This window comes from Lathamus discolor, chromosome Z (genome assembly GCF_037157495.1).
Source record: "Lathamus discolor isolate bLatDis1 chromosome Z, bLatDis1.hap1, whole genome shotgun sequence".
Lineage (NCBI taxonomy): Eukaryota > Metazoa > Chordata > Aves > Psittaciformes > Psittacidae > Lathamus > Lathamus discolor.
In genome coordinates, this window is record NC_088909.1 from 4,772,447 (window position 1) to 4,791,779 (window position 19,333).

At 45.0% G+C, this 19,333-nt stretch overlaps 1 protein-coding gene across 6 annotated transcripts; it reads right to left on the minus strand.

The window, feature by feature from the left end:
- Positions 1 to 436: 436 nt before the first annotated feature.
- KLHL36 (kelch like family member 36) lies at positions 437 to 19,200 on the minus strand. Of its 6 annotated transcripts, XM_065661435.1 has the most exons (7): positions 18,986 to 19,075; positions 17,523 to 17,594; positions 16,987 to 17,039; positions 15,804 to 15,885; positions 10,927 to 12,000; positions 9,944 to 10,101; positions 437 to 3,795 (listed from the first exon to the last, which is right to left on the minus strand). In XM_065661435.1, exons 3-7 carry the CDS (start codon positions 16,995 to 16,997, stop codon positions 3,240 to 3,242), a joined length of 1,881 nt encoding a protein of 626 aa, XP_065517507.1. In that variant the 5' UTR covers positions 16,998 to 17,039; positions 17,523 to 17,594; positions 18,986 to 19,075; the 3' UTR covers positions 437 to 3,239. The 6 variants fall into 6 exon arrangements, with proteins under 6 accessions (XP_065517507.1, XP_065517509.1, XP_065517511.1 ...); XM_065661437.1 differs by lacking the exon at positions 16,987 to 17,039; XM_065661439.1 differs by lacking the exons at positions 16,987 to 17,039; positions 17,523 to 17,594 and having other exon boundaries at positions 18,986 to 19,200.
- Positions 19,201 to 19,333: the final 133 nt, after the last annotated feature.

The window sequence follows — 19,333 nt, forward strand, 5'->3', positions numbered from 1 at the left end:
GATGTCCCATACTCACTTCTAGCCTCTGTTTTCAAAGGGATGATAAATGGACTGGGAAAAATAAAGCTTTGATGAGTACTGATGTGCTATTCTGCCCCTGCAATTATGTTTAAAGTTACGAAGTCCTAACATGTTTATCTACTCCCCATTAAGTGCTGTGTTTGAAACCACTATATAAACTGGATCAGGTCTTTTGCTCACAGCTGTGAAAAATGTGAAAAGCAGTTTCTGACTGCCTGGTTTGGAGCACCGCACAGAAAAGGTGGATTAGCCAGAGAAGTTAATTTTCTACTTCATGTTGTTACATTTAGCTTCTGCCTTTTAAAACGTTTCCACTATTATCAATGCCACTTAAACATAATTACAAAATTCCTTCTGCAATTTCTCAAAAAGGAAAGCCTCCCTTAAATCAATACACAAGTCAGATGGTGATGAATGCAGTAGTCTAAACTGAATTTATTGTTTCCAGACATTAATGCAATACATAAACACATTAAAAGGGGAGATATAGGAACAAGCAACCCATTAACAGAAACACTGAAATTTATGTTCTATACACATGAAAATATCAGAAAAAGTTAAGTAGTTGTCCATCAACATAGCAAGGATTACAGATTATAAAATAAACTCAAACAACTAATTAATGAGTTTGTCATAATCAAAATGGTTTTTTGTTTGCTTTGTTGGATTTAAATTTATTTTTAGGGTAAACAATAGTAACCATTACCTCATGAAGTGTAAAAAGGCTTTAAAAGAAAACCAGTAATGCAAATTCTAATGCAAATGCAAAAAGACTAATTCCAGAGGCCTTTTTTTTTTATTTTTAACACCAAAAAGTCCTCAAGGGGTTTAATAAAAATAATTCCAATTAGTTGTCTTAAATCCTTTCTTAGCACTGAAGAAGAAATCTGCAACGTCCTTGCACTCAGAAACTTACTCAGAAGTACTTTTCAATACAAATACAATCTTATAATGTATGAGAGAGTTCTTCAATTTACAAGAGCTTCAAATGCTATTAAGTGCAAAAATGTTTTTAGTGTTTTCCAATTACTGAGATAAATAGTTAAAAAGTAATAAAAAAGGAGGGTAGCGGGATATCAGCTGTATGTACACCACATGCAAATAAAGAAGGCAAATCTTAAATACATAGTAATGGTGCACGAGGGAGACATGAAAGAAGGGACAGGGAAGAAAACCAGCAACAATTAACAGTTTCCCAGCAGGACTTTAAACCAAAGCCCCTGCAGATCCCCACTAGTTGCAAATAAAGCGTGTTTATCAGCATGTCTGGTGAGCTGGGCTACGGGGAAGAGCCTGTACAATAGTCACAATTACAGCGGACTGCCCGACAATGCTGAGAATGTAAATGCTGCTCCAACAGCTGCACTGCATCCCAAGCAACCACACAAAGACCAACAGAGCCATCAAACGATGAGCTCCTGATGGCAACAGCAGGGCCACGATTACAGAGCAGTAGCTTCTACAGTAAGTAACAATATATGGCAAACAGGAGACTGAGTTAGCAAAATGCGGTATAAAAAAGTATAAAAGTTGTTTTTAAAAACTGCCTATAAAGTTCTTCTCTTGGGAAGGAGGAATATTTAGTCTGCGGCATTATTACAATAACTGAAGTGGCTGTATCAGATTGCTGGTGATTGACTTCTTGTGAATCAGAGGTGCATTTGTGAAATGCCCCAGGGTGAATGCCTGAAAGCTGCCCAGACAGTCGGGGAATTTTAGTATCTGAAGCAGAATCAGCTGTGTTTGTAGAGGGTGGACTAACACTTGGGTCGGAAATCTCTCTACTTGGTATGCAGAGGATACTGTGACACAAAGGGTCTCGCAGACAATTGTCAGTTCATTCCCAATGTCTGGACCCCAAACGCAGGCCCAAGTATATTTTGGGTTTCTGCCTTTTGAACCTGTCTTGCTGGGGAAGGTGTCTGGTTGCACAACTGGTGAGTGACTGGTAAGTCCCCACCAAACCCATTAGGAAAGGCTACTCTCAAGGAAAGAAATTTTAAACTTAAAAAAAGGAGGAAAGTGTGAGCTATTAGCTCAGGTAAAAAACCAAGTTGCTGTCCTTCAGGATTACCAAACCCCAATTAATCATCCTTGGTTAATAAGCTTTTTGACAGCAAAGTCTAGTATGGGTCCCTGCTCATACTGGCTACTAGCCATGACTGCTGTGAGCCTTGAGTTAAGTGAGGTGGATCCCAGCTTCTACATCCTGTTAGGGCTAGGCAGGGATATCTTCCCACTTCAAGTCCACTTGAGGGATCCTCCTGCTACTTCTCCCCACTGTTACCCTATTCAGCAAACCTCAGACTTGCAGTGGGCTCTGTGAGTTCCATCTACTTTGAAGCCTGAGGCAAATTGTGCAGTTTCCATCCAAATTCTCAAATCTTCTTTCAAGTTCTTCAATATTATTTTTTTTAACTCAATCTGGGACACTGTTTAAAGCTCAAGGAAAATTTGTTTAGAGATGAAAAGTGCCACAACAAGGGATGCAAAATCATCTCTCCCAGATTTCCAAGTCATAATGCTGTCGATCCAAGCCCCAGTCAATCCTATCTATTCTTCAGCTACACAGAAAGATCTTAATCTTAAAGAGTACAGTGGAGTTATTTGCTCTTCAAGCTGATCTGACCTACGTCCAGCAAAAGCAATATCCTCTCTGAACACCTATATGTTCCAGAAATCTGATACTTACAACTCAAGAACATATTGTAAATGAAATATAACGTTACAAAAAAAGAATAAAAATCAAGATTTACAACAGTGAAGATCCATTTAATTTTATCTTAGCAGCTGTTTCTAAATCCCTTTGAACTGCTCTGTAACTTCAAACCAGACACTCAGTACTCTGCCTCCTTCCTCTCCCTTGATGTTATCAATTTAGCCACAGATTAAAACTTATTTTGAAAACATTGACATTATACAACTTATGTGGAAATGCCACGAGCCAAGAAGTAAAAGACTGAGCCTTAACATTCAGGAGAGCAGCACAACCTCTCCTGCCATCTCACCCCTTACAAAGTTGGAGTGTTGGGGTGTTTTTGGTTTCTTTTTGTCGTTTTTATCTTGACCATGAGCTTAATTCTCAAAACGACATTCAACTGTACATTTTATGAGGTTTCATAATATCCCCCCCCCCACTCATAAAGAATCAGGGTTAGATAGAAATTATATAAGGTCCTTCTGGAGCCCACCATCAAAGGGTGGTTATCCAGGAGTAGTCATCTTCCTCGATCTTGATGTTTTCTTGTTTTTGTCTTTTTCTTCTTGTCCTCTGTTTTGGGTTTCAACGCACAGACACATGCAGACACACCAGCGATTGCTTTGGGTAAGTCGGTTCCTTTGTACCACTTATTTTTCTCCTTATCATAAACCTGGACCGTTTTGGAGAAGACCGTTTCTTCCCAGCTGTAGCCTCCAAGGATGTAAATCTTTCCCTCCCAAACTGCCACCCCTGACTCACTGTTTGCTTGCAGCAGAGGAGCAACTCTGGTCCACTGGTTACACTGAGGGCTGTAGGACTCCACACTCAGAATGTCAAAGCGAGCCATGGTTTCTATGTTGTCATCACTGCCACCGATGGAGTAGATGTGGTCCTGTAAGGTGCACATGCTGTGCCACCCTCGGGCAACAATCATTGGTCTCTTCTCCTCCCAGACATCCGTGCGGTAGTCATAACACAGCAGGTTTTTTCTGTAGGGGCCGATTTGGTAATCATGGCCTCCTGAAATGTACACAAATTCCTTGAAGACTGTTCCAGCATGGCCGTAGGTAAACCTAGTACAGGAAATCAAAAACAATCCGGCTTAGTGCTTACGGAGTTCACCAAGACAGACAGTGTTCAACAGGGACTGCTACTAAAGAACAAAATAAACAGTAACTAAAGACAAAGGAATCCTTAATCCTCTTAGTTATCAAGTAACTATTCTTATCCACAGTGCTCCACCCTGCTCTGCAGAATGCTAAGGTATGACAATCACTTTTTAAGGCATCCTCTACAGTGTGTCATACAACACAAGTAACCCATCCTGCTCTAGCTGGCATGGCCTTCACTCCCAGTTTCCTGATCCAATGTTTGGGTTGTATAAGTTTGAGAAGGTCAGAGAGGAAAATATCCACATCCAGCAAGGGTTTCTATGACAGAAAGAGGAAATAATCATGATACCTCTCAGACTTATCAGTAGCTATTAACCAAGAAAAGTACTGCTGCCTTCCACTTTCACAGCATCAGGATCACAAATCACATTTCTTACCCACTACTGTCCATGAGCCAGTGTATCTGTAGTGATGATACATGTAAGTGTCCTTTTCATGAGTATCTCCCTGTTTTACCACTTCTATACAGATAATAAACTTCTTTGGTCACCCCAAGACAAGGCAACAGACCTCAGTCAATCACAGCTTAGCATCCACATTTTGAAACAAGATGTACTTAGATGGCAGAACCAACACCACATGTGCTGTTTCCACAGGGCAGAAAGAAAACCCCTTTGATCAGCTATAATAAAGCCAGTACAAACCTATTTTTTGAGGCTTTTCTATGACTTCACACAAGGATATTCCCAACCAAACCCCTCTGAGCTCTTAGAAGTGGAATGCTAAGGCCAAGCACAGCATCGTCTTCTTTGAACACAGCCTTCCTGCACATGCCTTTTTCCTTTTTTTGGGGTGTGCAGGATGTCAGAAGATGTAGATGCAGCACCTGCCACAGCAAACTGGCTCACACACTGGCACGAAGAGCTAAATTTAATACCCATAGGGCTGCAGAGCAATATACTCCTCATGCTGTACTCACCAGCTTCTACTACCATCCTTTGTAGTCAAGGACGCAAGACGACTCAATCTCTATGGCAGGCAAAGCTACATTAGCATTACTTTAGCTTGGAATGCTTTTGAACCATGTCTGAACATGCTTGAAACAATGTGGGTAAAAGCCTGAGCCATTTTTTTTTTTTTGCATGGTAATAGTTTCAGCAACACAAATGGTATCATAAGCTCTTCCACACACCTCAGCGCCAAGCACTTTTGTGCCAAAGGAAAAGGTGGAATAGAAAAGAAACCCCACATCTACCCCGAAAGCACAACAGTTCTGAGAAAAGCTAAAAGATGTTTATTATTCTATATGCCTACAGAACCTTCTGATCCCTTACTGGTGTATGAATCAGATCTTTCAACAGGCTCCTGCTACAAAAAACAAAGAAATCCTTGACACGCTTGGCTTAAGAATGCTGAGTGACCAGAACAGACCTTTCAACTACAAGGGCTGCAGCCCCATCCCTGGAGACCTTGCAGAGATTACTTCAGAACTGTACTGCTTCTTAGTCACGCACGAAAAAGAGAGAAAAAAAAGGGAGGACTAAGCATAGTTATGAGACGTTATCCCAAAAAGCAACTCAAAAATTGCACAGCTCACAATCTCCCTAACCACAGAAGCACGTAACTCATGCTCAGTGCTCCTCTTTGACATGACATACCCTGACCAATGCTCTCCAGCTTTCACACCTCCTAGAAAAGCTGTGGCAGGTGAAATGTGCATAGCTGCTGCTCCACCTTGTTTGTGGTCACTTATGGACAAGAACCAGGAGCTTATGTCTCCAGTGGCACCCAGTGTGGTTGCTGGAATCTTTGGCTTCTCTATATACCCAGGGATGGGTCTTAAGAAGCAGACTGCTTATCTGAGAAGTGGAATGGACAACTTGAATTAGTCTCCTTTCTCAAATTGCAACAGATTTTAAACCCACATCGAACCAGCAAGCCACCTGGAGGACGTGCAACACACTCCACTGCGGAGGCAGTGTCAAGTAACATATGGTTTTGAGGAGCCAAGAGAACAGTGTAATGACATTGGATCCAGCACAAAGCCCAGTATTATTGAGCTGCTGATAACAATCACATTACATTTGGCATTTTAATTAAAATTAAATATAAATGGCAGCAAGTTAAAGAAAACTTGTGTGACCTCTATTGTTTTCCTACAGTAATTGCAAAGTGGAGTTCTGTAAACAAGAAACAGACATTTTCTCTCAAACACATGAATGCAGCCTAGCATAGACAGCTACAGAAAAAGCTCATGCTTTTTGCCTCAATCAGTGGCTATGCCTAGTGAACAGCAATAGCTACAAAAGTAATCTGAAAGAGGCAATCATTATCTGAAGCATCAAATCGACCATCAAGTTGTTATTTTTCAATTCAGGGAGATTACTCATTGAAATACACTGGAGGTGTTTCACTTTGCCTGACTTTTGAAAAGCTCATCCAAAATTGCACATACCCTGCTTCATGTTAATAGGAAACAGAATGAAATATAGTACAGGAGTTGAAAACAATCAATAAGGATCCCCTCTGCAAGCCTGTGGCATTTCTAAACACAAAACACGACAGGAAACTTCAATACAGTGGGTACAGACATCCTCCAACAGAAAGAATCAAGCATTCTCCAGCAGTACCGGTAAGAGTGATCAGAAGAAGACACAGGCATTAAGGGGAAAGGATTTTCAATTTAGAACTGCTGCTAGAGCCAGTCGCCAATTCTGAATGACTTACTCAGTACAGCGCTGCAAACTTGCAGTTTCTGACCCAGTAACACCATTCAGTAAATACTAAAGAATCTACCACTTATTTTCTTGCACAGAACACTTGACCAGGCTGGATAAAGCTTTGGGAATCCCCTGCTCCAACCAAAGTCCAGGCAAGCTGTGGTTGCTCTGAATCTCGGTGTCCACCTGCTCCAACCCTGTGAGGTTATTCATGACACAACTAGCAGAGCAGATACCATCACTCCTTAACCTGTCCCAACGCATTTCCTCTCACAAATGCTTTCAGTTGTTCTGCCAAACTTTAACCTAGGGCCACTCAATTAATTTCACTGATGTCTGCAGCAGGCTTTTTTTCATGGTCTATTCAAGATGAGAACACATTGCACCAAATTGTATTCTGCCAAGCTTGTCAGCCACTGCTGCTCCCTTCTGGGCTAGAAACTGTGGCAGCAAATGCTCCCAGAGAACCTAGGAAAATGGTGAAAACAAAACACAGGACCTCTCTGAAGAATGGGAAAAGTATCCCACAACCAAGGACCCTAATGAGAGTCAGGCAAAATTCACTTGTAGCAGACTTGAACCAGGTCCACCCTTCAGACAGCTTGGCTGAAGTTTTCCACAGTAAGCATCTGCCTCAAGAGGCTGTGTTTTCTTCTCCACTAAGACAGCAATACCTCAATCAAAACAGCTCAGCTCCTACCAGCAAACTGGCTAGAGAAAACAATGTGTTGGTTTGACCACGTTGAGTGGGAAGAGGGTAGAGGGAAGAAGAGACAAAAAAGAGCTTGCAAAGCTCTTTAGGGGAGTGTGAGTGTGCCTGGGTACAGCAACACAGACGCAGGATTTGGCAGCAGACAGGAGGCGTGTGTCAAGAACGCAACCACAGCCTTTCCCCTGGAAGTCTCCACAAACATGGCAGGCTATAACCCTTGGGAAGAAAAAAATTAAACCCTTTTCTAGATGCTCAGAATAGAAGCTGTAACAAATATAACCTCTGAGAGTCCGACCCCACACAGCTCAAATTGAGCTATACAAGCCCTCACACCAAAATGACCTCAAGATGCGCCCATCACTCCAGGGAATGGTCTTCTATGAGTCTCTGCCCTGCTTCTGGTGGCCATGCACTGAAGAGGACAAAATAACCCTCAAGAAATACAGGAAACAAGGCAGCTATGATGGGACATGCCTAATCAGGCCCTCAGGATTGGAGTTTCTGATTTCCCCCATGTGAGGGGAATGCTGCTAGAATACGGCTGGGGAAGATGTTATTTGAGTGAAAACAGTAACTAAAATCAGTCTGAGGAACAAAAGCATGTGATGGAGAGAAAAACAGACTGGCTCAAGGGCATGTTTAAGGGAAGGTAGGAGTACACAGAAGGAGCTGTAGCTAAGGTACTTTCTTTTGGTCTTGAACAGAGCACAAATTTCTTTCTTATCCTGCCTGCAAACCCGTATGAGGTACATCAGGAAAGGTCCCTTCCCAGAGCTGCTCCCCTCTCTGAACTCAAGAAGCCTGCCCCTGCATTCAGAAAGGTTTCTTCCTTTGTCCACCTCTGCACTGATTTTTGCCTTTTGCAAACTGCATAATGTATTTTTTGCTTTACTCTTTCTGTGGAGAGAAGTGGTTGTTGCAAACAATATGCTGCCCAAGGCGAAAGTTCTTCAAAAGAACAAAGAGGGATGAAAAGACAGAAAAACTGAAGGTACTAAGTGTCCATTAAGATCTAACTAAAGACATATTAACATGGAAGAGAGCAGCTGCACTGAAGTCTGGGACACTATCCTAGTTCCCTAGAAACACTTGATCTGGCTCAAAGGACAGTTAGCATGGGATGAGGACAGAGCAGGCAGAAAGAAAGGATGCCAAACTATGTTTTCGGGATGCAGCAATAGCTTAAAACAGTCACTGTACAGCCCAACCCCGCAGCTTAGTGACCAGTCAAGTCAGTTTAAGTGGGGTCTATCCCATAAGGGGGATTTTTGCCAAGTCCAAGTGGATCAGCTATGCAATCGAATGAAAAATTAACATGCCCTATGTCCAAGTTCACTTTTACATGCTGCAGCTGTAAAATTCCCAAAGCCAGCACTCAGGTAGCAAGAGGAACATGCAAACTGCGCCTTTTTGGGCAGCTTGCAGTGTGGCTGGTTAGGCCAATTGTGCAAGCTTCCCCAGGATCACTTATGAGCAAAAACATCCATACCTGTTCTAAGGTTGTTTTTCTAACAAGCCAGTGAGGTCACATCTACACTTCTTAGAAAAATGTTTAGAAGAAAAGAAGAGCGGTGCTACAATTTCTATGAGATCCTACTGGCATCTCACAGGTCACCCCAGTTAACAGTAAGGCTTAGAACTGAAGATGCTCTTATACCCAGCTTCTCGGGAAAGTGATTGTGTTGTTTAGCCTTGACTGCTCAATCTGCCTGTGTGAGCAGAAATGAAGTGGATAAAAGCACTGTGGTTCTGAAGAGCACTTGAGCCCAGCTGTTAGCCTGGATCACACTCACATTGCAGCACCAGCCCAAAATAGAACTGAGTAACAGGCGCCTCCGACTCTGCAGCTCTGCGGCTGAGGGAACAAGGGAAAGAAGCCTCAACTCAGAAATCAGATTGCAATTATCTTATTCGTGATGCCATTAAGAAAGCAAGTGCTGCTGCTGCTGTCGTGGGTTTCAGACAAGAAAACACCATTCACATAGCCAATACTCCTGTACTTCCATGGATGCCAACTGTTACTAAGCCTGAATAGCTCTCTGCAAATTAGGTGCTATCCTACCATTCTTATGAAGTCACCACTCACATATTGATTCAAAATACTAGCAGTGTCCTGTGCTGCTGTTACAAGAAGAGCTGTGGTACTAAAGCCTGTCAGAAGTAGAACAGCTAAGCTTTAACTCAAGCTGAGAGAAACAGAGGTCACATTTGCCAGGGTTACCTATTTGCAATACAGGTCAATGTGGTTTAACTGCAACAGCCAACCTGAGCAGCCAGAAACACCTTACAAGGAAAACCATCTCACCAAGGTGACAAAGTAAGGCCAAATAAATTAGAAAAGCATTTGCTCAAGATCTAAAGAGTGCCTCTGAAAAGATTCAGTTCCTTGTGACCTCAGGAAAAACATTTTAAGAATAGTAGAGCAGAATTCTGAGAATTCTCCCTCTTATCCTTCAGACTTATCTCAGAGTAAAGTATTACAGCCAACCAAGCTGACATGAGGCATGCTGTCATGGAAGAGCTGGTTGCTCAAATACCAAATGCTGATATGGTTTGTTACTTGCAGATACCATGTTGGTTTCATATCCCCTCACCTCCTTTCTAGGGATACACATTCATCAGCTCCCTTTACAAGTGTTCTTCAAACACAGGATAACTTTCCGAACATGTCCCTTACCTGGGCAAGCCTGCAATGTAGGACCATGAATCCTTCTGAGGACTGTAAGTCTCGACTGAAGAAAGTGCTCCGTTTTCATTCCTGCCACCAACAGCTACCAGCATGTCGGTAACAGCTCCCAGGTAGAAATCTACACGGCGCTGTCTCATGGAGGCAACCTGTCAAAAAGAACAACATGCTGATATCTTCAAACATCTGGCAAGCAAGCTGGTTGAAGTATATTCATGTCTAAGGACAGAATAGTTCTTCTTCCCATTTATTTGGAAAGAAGAGCTACTGGTTTTGACTATCATATTCATAAAATACTTTTTGTTTTTCTGCAATAGCATGTTACATAAAATTCATTTACAAAAAAGGGGACATATAAGCATATAAGAGGCAGATTACTCTATAAACTTTGTCTTACGTAGGCTTCCTTCCAAAACTCTGCAAGAAGTATACACTGGAATCACTCAAAACCACAACTGAACCACATGGGATGATTGGTTCATCTGGGGATCTGCACTGACCGTAGGGTTTTACGGCAGACTGGAACTAAATAGCTTATTCTAAGAGATATTTAGTACAGAGACACTGGACAAGAATCAAAGACACTCTTTTTACATCAGACCCAGTTTTGATTTAGTCATATGTGCTCCTGCTTGAGAAAGATGAACTAAACAATCGCCTCTCTAAATCCATTGTAGCATTAGTCCCAAAGTACTCTTAAGAGTTGCAGGTGGATGCCAACCAAGAATTTCACAGATGAGGCATCCAAATCTCAACTGAAGTTGAAAATCTGCCCCAAACTCTTCTGCTGTGTGCATACACAAAGAATCCACAAAGGGTTCAAGTAGCTGCTTTTTCAGCTTAAATACATTTAATTTCTATTTTCTAGTTGCTATGTTGGCTATTCTAATGAGCCCTGTCCTTCAACCAGAAAGAAGAAAACACTCTAGACATAAAGGACTTTAAACAGAGAAATAATACAGCTCAAGTCTCACCTTTATCCACTGGTTACAGCGGGGATCATACCTATATAGCAGATTTGAAGCTGCATCCCCTCCATTGTCTCTTGAAAAGCTGCCTCCAGCTATGAAGATGAAGCCTCCCAAGACTGCAACACAGTGGTGACTTCGTCTGGCTGGGAGAGGGGTCTCTGCTACCCACTGCCCTTTTTTGGTGTCCAGGAAGCAGGTATCATCACTCAGTTCCAGGCAGCGCTCCGAAACCTCCCCACCTACAAAGAGGAGCCTCTCCTCGCAGGTCCTCAGGGCTGTCCGCTTGTTCTGCAGCACCGGCTGAGCTGTGACGTTGTTGTGATAGTGCACTGCCTCTTCTATGAATCCCTCACAGTTTGCTTCTTTGGGAAGAAGAGAGCAGACAGCAGGCTTGACTCGGTGGAGAAGATCACTTTTAGGTATCAAAGGAAAATGAATGTTATCCAGAACCTGGTAAGCCTCATTCTCCCTTTCCGGGTACTGGGTAAGCCATTGCAAGGCAGCCTGCAGCAAGTCGTGCTCACACTCCTGCTGCACATTGCTGCTGTTCAGGTATTGGCACAGCTTCTGCAAGGAAATGTTCTGCAGGAAGTCCGGAGTGAAAGACAGTGTGCCAAAGTTCTTCAAGATGAAAGAGTCAATGTAGGAGTCAAGGCGCTTCAGGTTGTAAATAGAGGCCAGCTCTTGCAGGTACAAATAGTTCTCCTCGCTGACTTCATTCTCCAGGTACTCACAGCAGAAGTCAACCACCTTCCAGATCTGCAGCAGATGAGCTGTTTCAAGCACATAGTCAATATTGCCTCCATCTAAAGACAGCTCACTGCCATAAAGGAAATCTACCACAGCCTTAAGTCCAATGTAAGAAGCTCCAAAAAGTTCTACCTCTTTTTGGTGGGCTTCTCTCATACCAATGGTGAACATAGAGTTGAAGTAGTCGCTGCAAACGGCGAGGAGGTTCCGATGGGCAGGGACTCTCTGTTCATCCACCACGAGGACAATGTCACAGAAGAGGCCTCGGTGCCTCTGTTCATTCAGGCTCTGAAGAACCAGACTGGAGTGGTCATCCCACCTGTACACCTGGAATGAACAAACACGGGTGTTATCTTCACCAACATAAACTTCAGCGTGTACAAAAGCATCTCCCCATCAAATCACTCGAGAAAGCTCACTTGTGATGCACATTTCTGATTAATTCTGAGTGAAGCAGTTGGCAAGCAACATAGTACGAGCACCCAAGCCCCCTCACCTTCACTTTGAAAGGCCTATGCAGACTTTCACTGCTTCCCACTCCCCTTATATATATAATTTACTCCCACCTCCTCCACAGTGCTGCATCTAAACCTCTTCCCTGATGATTTATACAGGCAGTTTTCTGGAACTCTTCCACTCATTGTCTTTGAGACATCTTGCTGACATTTCCTTTCTTACTTGTCCCCCAAATGACTCCTGACAGAGTTCTTCTCAACTGAGTTACTTGCTAAATGTATTGTCTGGGTTACTGCTTGTTTGACAGCTACCCTCTCTTAAATCTGTTCAGAACTCTGCATTTCCAAGTTTGTTAGGGTAAAATCCCTCTTTCTTTCTGTGTTATTACAGGCACACACACTGCATTAAAAAATAATAGCTGTTTATTTATGTGCAAACCCACACATGCGGATAACTTATTCCCACAAGACTTATACTTGCTTCCAGAAGCCAAGGTAATCGTATTCATTAAAACAAAAACTAAGTATTTTTCTTTTAAAGAAAGGGGAAAATGCCCCCAGAACATCTCCAGTAAGTGTCCCTATGGGATGCCTCTGGTCCAGACATTCTTTCCACCAACAGTACATGCCACAGAGCTTTTGAGGCAAACAGTGTTTGCTTCTTTCTCACAGACTCGCATTACTAGTCTTAAGAAGAACCAAAATGGAAATATTTTGTTACCCCTTGAATGTCCTGCAGAACACGTATTGAAGGGGCTGGTCACCCCAGTATGTCAGGCAATGCAGCTTTTAGGGCCTTCCTTCCAGAGGAATGGAATGCTTGATGGTACTGTCAGCTACCTTGTGATCTCTCTTAATAAAAGTCAGGTTAAGTTAAATGCAAATACATAACTTTAATTACCAAATCCAAACCAGGCAGAGCTGCAGAGCCTGTAAGAACATGCAAGAGAAACTAAAGGAGGTGGAAAGGAAGCACATCTTTAAGTTAGCTCTGACCACTTCTGGCTTTAAGACCCTGGCTCTTGTCCAGTTCTATACCCTCAGGCTGCATTCCCTGAAGTGACATCCTGAAAGTCACCTCAGCCCATATCTACATGGCAAACTGTCACGCAAATGATCTGAGGTCTCTTCAAGGCTCTCAGTCAGGCATTCAATCTTTCCCTCACCAAACTGTTGCTTCTCCTAGAAACCCTTAACTATCCGTGGCTTTCCTGGTTTCCAAAAAAACAGAAAGCACATGATTACTGCTGTCTGGCTAAGCCATTTATGGGTTGGTTTAAACACAGTGAGACAACCTCCTACCTACCTGGGTGGGAAGGGTTCAAGTAGTAGAGGCAAGTTTTCTCCCCTGCATGCAACCCTTGCTTTAGATAAGTGCTTTGTGTATATAATTTGGTAATAATCCTGGTTATCTCATCAGATAGAAGCATGGAGGCAAGCAGCTCACCACTGGCCAGACATGATGGCAGCCAATCTTCCCAAGCCAACACCAACACTGGGAGCCTCATCTCTTACGTCTGCCTTTTAGCAGTTGGTGGTACCGTGACAGGCATTCCGCTAATGGTGATATGCAGATTAATAACCAAATGTGCTGCTGTTAGCGTGACAGCCCAGTTAGTTTTGCTTATGCTCTTCTCTAAAAAATGGAGACCAAGCTGCCAAAAAGCCTTCTGTTGGAGTAGCTTTGTACATGCAAGGGTACAGAGTTATACCAATGTAAGTGACAAGGCTTCAATAATTATAAGTTTCCTGGGCAAAATCTTTTTAATTTGCCTTATACTCATTGCCTCATCAAATCTCTGAACCTAAAAAGGGATTTATGGGATAAACAACAAAGTACCTTTGACTGAGGAGTAAAACTGCCAGACATCTGTATCAGAAAAAAATATGGGGCTTAAGGACTGTAAAGTATTTTACCTTCCTTTTTTGAGGTTGAGAAAAGGTGGCACTATACAGGAGCCCAAACAGAGATGAGGGGATGGAGGAGATGGGAAGAATAATAAATATGGCAGAGGACAAACCACTGATCTGTGGCAGCTATGATATAGGATAGTGGATGAACAGACAATAACTAACATGTTACAGCACCCTCTTGTGCATCTGCCTCCTGGAGGACAGTTACTGGATTGCATATTCCCTCTCCTCTCTGTAAATTGGCTGATTGTTTCTCTCTAATATTCTCTTAATACACTATCATGCATAACAAGATTACACCAGAACGTAAGATTTGCCAGAGATCCCCATTTACTTGGCTGGATGTCGAGTCAGCAGCATCATCCTTACTGCAAACACGCCCGATAACTTGTCCTCCTAAAAGCCTTGTTACCATGCAGAACTGCTGCTACTTCGGGAATCAAGCATTAAATCATGATGTATGGCATTGGATGGCCTCAGAATACATTAGCATGTTTCAGTCTCTTACCAAGTTCATTTGTTCAGTAAGCAAGTAACAGAAGCTGAAAGCTACATGCTCCAGAACCCACACTAGTTTTATACTAAACATGAACATCTTTCTCAAGCTATTTATATTCTGTAGAACAGCTTTAGCTTTATCCAGTAATTCTAAGTTTAACAGATAGTGACAGCTGCTGTCTCAGCAAGAAAATAAAACAATGCTGTCTAGTTAATTAATTTTTAATGCGGTGAATTATTATTACATTCAGACTAAACAACTTAAATGGCAGACAGGATCAGCGCTCAAGGACAGATTACACTGGTACAGACGCATTTAAAAATTAGCCCTATTTACCTTTTATCCATCGTATCAGAGCAGTGTTTTAACTTCTTTTCAGACTTAAAGATCTAATTTCTTTCAGATCGTTAATGCAGTACCACTACCCATCAGTGATGCAAGAGAGAATGAGGTCTGTTTCACTCAACTTTTGTAAGACAGATACAGGCACTGAAAGTTTCTCTTTCCTAGCTGTTGGTAGTACAAGGTACTTGCTCTGCAGCTTCTGTAACCTACTGCTCACCCTGGAACAGAAAAGCAGTTTCTACTGGCATGAAACAGTGAACATAATAATTGCAACTGATATCAACATCTCATACGCCTTGGGCCATCATTCTTGTGACCTGCATAAGGACCTGCCTAAGGTGGACCTCTGTGGATTCCCAACTAAAATCAATGTACTTGTGCAGACAGAGATGCTATGCAAAGAAAATCAGCCTCACAACTCGAAAACATCTTGAGTTCACCGGAATAACCCCTATTTGGAGGATCTAGACTCAGTTTCATCTGAATCTAAATCTAAACAGCAATCCCAGCTTTGCCTCTGTGTCTCGCCTGGACTTTGTGAGATGGATCAGTGTGAAAAATCCCCAAAATAAACGCATTGTCTTCAATGACTGAATTTCTAGTGCAGCGAAAACACTGTGCTGCGCTGATGCGGGTTTCTTTACTGAGTAATGAGTCACGACGAGCAGAGGCCCATTTGCTGCTGATTTTTCCTTTTCTTAAAAAAAAAATAAATCCCTGGGTAGCAACTTTTTCTACCAAAACATTTGAGCAAGCAGATCACCATTTTCATACCCCTTTTTAAACCTGTCAATATCCACATGCCTCCAAAACATTTCGTTTCAAGGAACAGCCTTTACTACACACACACACACACACACGATCCTTCTTGTTTTTTGTGTAATTTGGGGTTTTTTCGCAACACAAAACATACAAACCTTTGAGGACTCGCTTATCTTGTGAGGACGACAGATCCTGGTTTGCCTGGTTCCCTCCATGACAGCCGGCTCCGCAGCACTTCTGCAACAAAAGCAAAGCTGTTAGCAGCATACCAATCCTTTCAGGCTGCTGAAACCACGGCGTGATGAATAAATAACGCAGTTAAGAAGGCGTGCACACCCTAACCTGAAAATCTGAGCTGAAAAAATGGTGGTTTTGTCGCTGCCTGCTGTTGCTCTTACCGCTCGGTTGTGTCAACAAGTTGGCTGCTGGGGTATAACCAAAGACCACCGCGGCTACGCCTGACGGAAGTCGTTTACTCACCAGTGCTCGCTACAGCGGGCAGGGGCAGGACCGCTCCCTCTCACGGCCAAGCCAGCACACGCTTCACCCCCGGCCGACACCGGGCCCCGCGTACCTCCGGCACGGCCCCGGCCGCGCATCCTCATCGCGCCGCGGCAGCCGCACCGGCCGCGTCCACCGGGCCGGAAAAGACGGAGCGAGAACGGAAGGCGCCTCGGAGCCGGCGGGCAGCGGGAGCAGGGCCGGCAGCGGGAGCAGGGCCGGCGGCCCAGGGCAGCGGCAGCGGACCCGGACAGCCTCCCCTCAGCGCCGGCACAGGAAATGCCGCCGGTCCGAGCGGGGCGGCGCCGAGGCGGGGCGGGAAGCGGCGCCGGGGGAGGTGTCCCCGCCGGCAGCAAATGGCGGCCGGGCCGCGGGGTGTGTGGTGCTGTGTGGCGGAGCAGCGGCCCGTGCCAGCCCGCTGTCAGTGAGGCGGTAGCGGCACACGGGCAGCCCGCTGCCATCGCGTCTGCTGTACCTGCTCGGGAAGCGTGTGCGACCAGCGCAGCCTGCCGGCGGCTCCCCTACAGCAGGGCCTGCTGCGGCTGCCCGGCTTTGTCTCCCTCGTTAGGGCCCAGCGGGCTCACAGGTTAAAAGCGCCTCGGTGCTGATGGTGCGGCCCCGTTTGCGCGAGGTGAGGTGCAAAGGGTTTGTACGGGAACCCACAGACACCCGTTTCGGTGCGGTGGTCCCCGCCGCACAAACGCCCCTTTGTTAACCCAGCAGCGCTCACCGTCGTACGGACAGCAAGACTCTGCGTGTGTACCCGAGCTTTGTCTGCTGCCACCAAGGACACCCCAGCTCGGACCCAGGATGAAGACCCTCAGTTCCAAAACCTACCTTGCTGACATCCCTAATGGTGACTGCAAGCCCTATTTCCACAGCAGCCCTTCCTGAAAGAGAAAGTATTATTCTCTCCATTATCTTCTGTGCACAGAATAGACACGGATAGAGATGCAGGACCGGGGACAGCCATATGGAAAGATCAGAAAGGCAGCAAAGAGGTGTGCTGGCAAAGAGCCATAGGAGGAAGGCACTAGCAATGTACTTTAGGAGGACAGCTAAGCCTCCTGGGGCACTGTGACTGTGCAGAGCCATCCCGTTTGCTCAGCTCCCTCACTGAGACCCTTCTTGAACGTCAATCTAGACAGCTAAATGTCAGTTCAGAAATCCAAGGCCTCATAGTGCTGGAGGCAGCTACTTGAGAAAGTCTAAAAGTCCTCTTTTAAGTCCTTTTACTTTCTCTATTTGTGCTTTCTCTATGAGGACTCCTGGGAGATGGAAAGATGCTTCTGCCGGTGACAGAGGATGGAAAGACCCATATGCAGAAGATGGAGGTCTCAAAACCCCTATATGAAAAGCAGATCAGAACTCACCAAAGCCAGAAAAGTAGGTATTTCCCCCTCTCCAGTTAGAGCCTGATGAAACCTAGTGAAGTGTTCATTCTTCTATGCATTAAAAGAAAATTAAAATAAAAAAGTAGTAAATAAAAGAAAAATTGAAAGACAAATGAAAATGCGACAAAGAAGAGAAGGGAGGGAAGGCACATGTTTCTGAGGCTTGAATCTGGCACAAGAGCATCAGGCATGAATATAAATCAAACCACAGGGTCACAGAGACCTAAACAAGGTTCAGATTTTCTCCTTTTAAGGGAAATGGCATTTCAGCCACCCACTTCTACCCTAGGGAACATCTGGAGCTGAGGATCAAGCCTGAAAGGCCAAGGACAACCGGTGTTACAGCAGCAAGGTGGTGCCAAAGGGATGATAAATGGTGACTTGAGGGGATAAAATATGTTTATGAGCAGATAATGGTCAGCAAAAAGGCTTTTAAAAGAAGAAAAAGTGTTCCTAAAGGCAGTTCCAAAAGAAAATCAATAGAAATTCAGAACTACTAATGTGTGATTATAGTATCATCCACAGCCTGCAGTCTTGGGCATGATTCACCATGTCCTACCCTTGTACTGACTTCAGGGATATTTCTCCCTTCCCTATGACCTCATCTACACCATGAACATGCACTGCAGCAACACGCTCGTGTTTTGAGCCCTAATACTCTGGGAACCTCACGTCATTCAGGAATAACCCATGTTCAGGATTAGGGCTTCGTGTTGTACAGCAGTAAATGGTGTGCCTGGTGCTTAACTCACACTTGGGTGATCTCGTTCCTTGGGATGCCTGAGAGCACTGAGAGCTGTGTGTGTAAGGAGGCTTCTTACTGTTCAGGTTTCACATTTACAACATATTGATGTGAGATAAATAATGAACATCTCACTGCGAACTTTAGAAGAACAACAACAAAGTGATACTTTTCTATCCTGTAACGTAGTTTTCATTACATTTGCGAGACGCAGCTCCCTGTTTTAAGGTAGAAACCCAGCAACACACACAGGGACCGGTGTTTAAAACTCTGATCCTTGGCCACAACAGCAGCCGGTGACATTTATTCCGAGCTGAGCTCTGCAACGTTATGCCTGTTTCTGTGGACACAGGACTGATCTTACAAGCATCCCCTATCCTACCGCATGAACCCCAGCATCCCTCCTAAGCGCATTGACTTGGGGTACATCTCGTGTTTCCAGCTGGCAGAGCCGGAGGAGCAGCCCGGTAGGGGGAGATCGCTGCATCTCAAACGGGGTGAGCACACACACACACACACACGGAGCCCGGGCAATAGCGAGCTGTCACAGCCCACAGTGTCCCCCACACGCCCCCCGCCGGCGGTGTGGGGAGCCCGGAGCGGTCCCCGGCCCCCGCCGCGGGGCAGCGTTCACTCACACGGCCCGTCCCCGCCGTCGGCCCGGTCCCCGTCTCCATCCCCTCGCCCTCCGCTCTCTTACGTGCTGTCCGGCTCGGCTACCTCCCGTGCGCCCAGCCCGGCTCCCGGCCCCGCCGCGCCCGCGGCGGCTGCAGCATCTTGCGCATCGCTTCTCGCTCCTTGCTCGTCCCGGCCGTCAGGGGCTGCAAACACATCGGGAAGCTGCAGCAATACCGGTAAAGCGCATCCCTGCAGCGGCCCCAGGGCAGGTGCCCCCCCACACACTCGCTCTCGGTCCTCGTCCCCGGCCTATTGCATCACCCCGGCCGCCCCGCCCGGCCCGGCGCACGGCGCGGAGCCATTGGCAGCCGGTAGCAGCGGGGCGGTCCGCGGCGGCGGCGGGCTCGGCACTGCGTGGCGCTGCGCGGGG

Coding starts and splice junctions, on each gene's coding strand:
- KLHL36 (XM_065661435.1), bottom strand. Junction 12,001..15,803: donor AGATAAGCGAGTCCTCAAAG/GTTTGTATGTTT, acceptor TGTTCATTCCAG/GTGTACAGGTGGGATGACCA. Junction 10,102..10,926: donor GCTGTAACCAGTGGATAAAG/GTGAGACTTGAG, acceptor TCTTTTTGACAG/GTTGCCTCCATGAGACAGCG.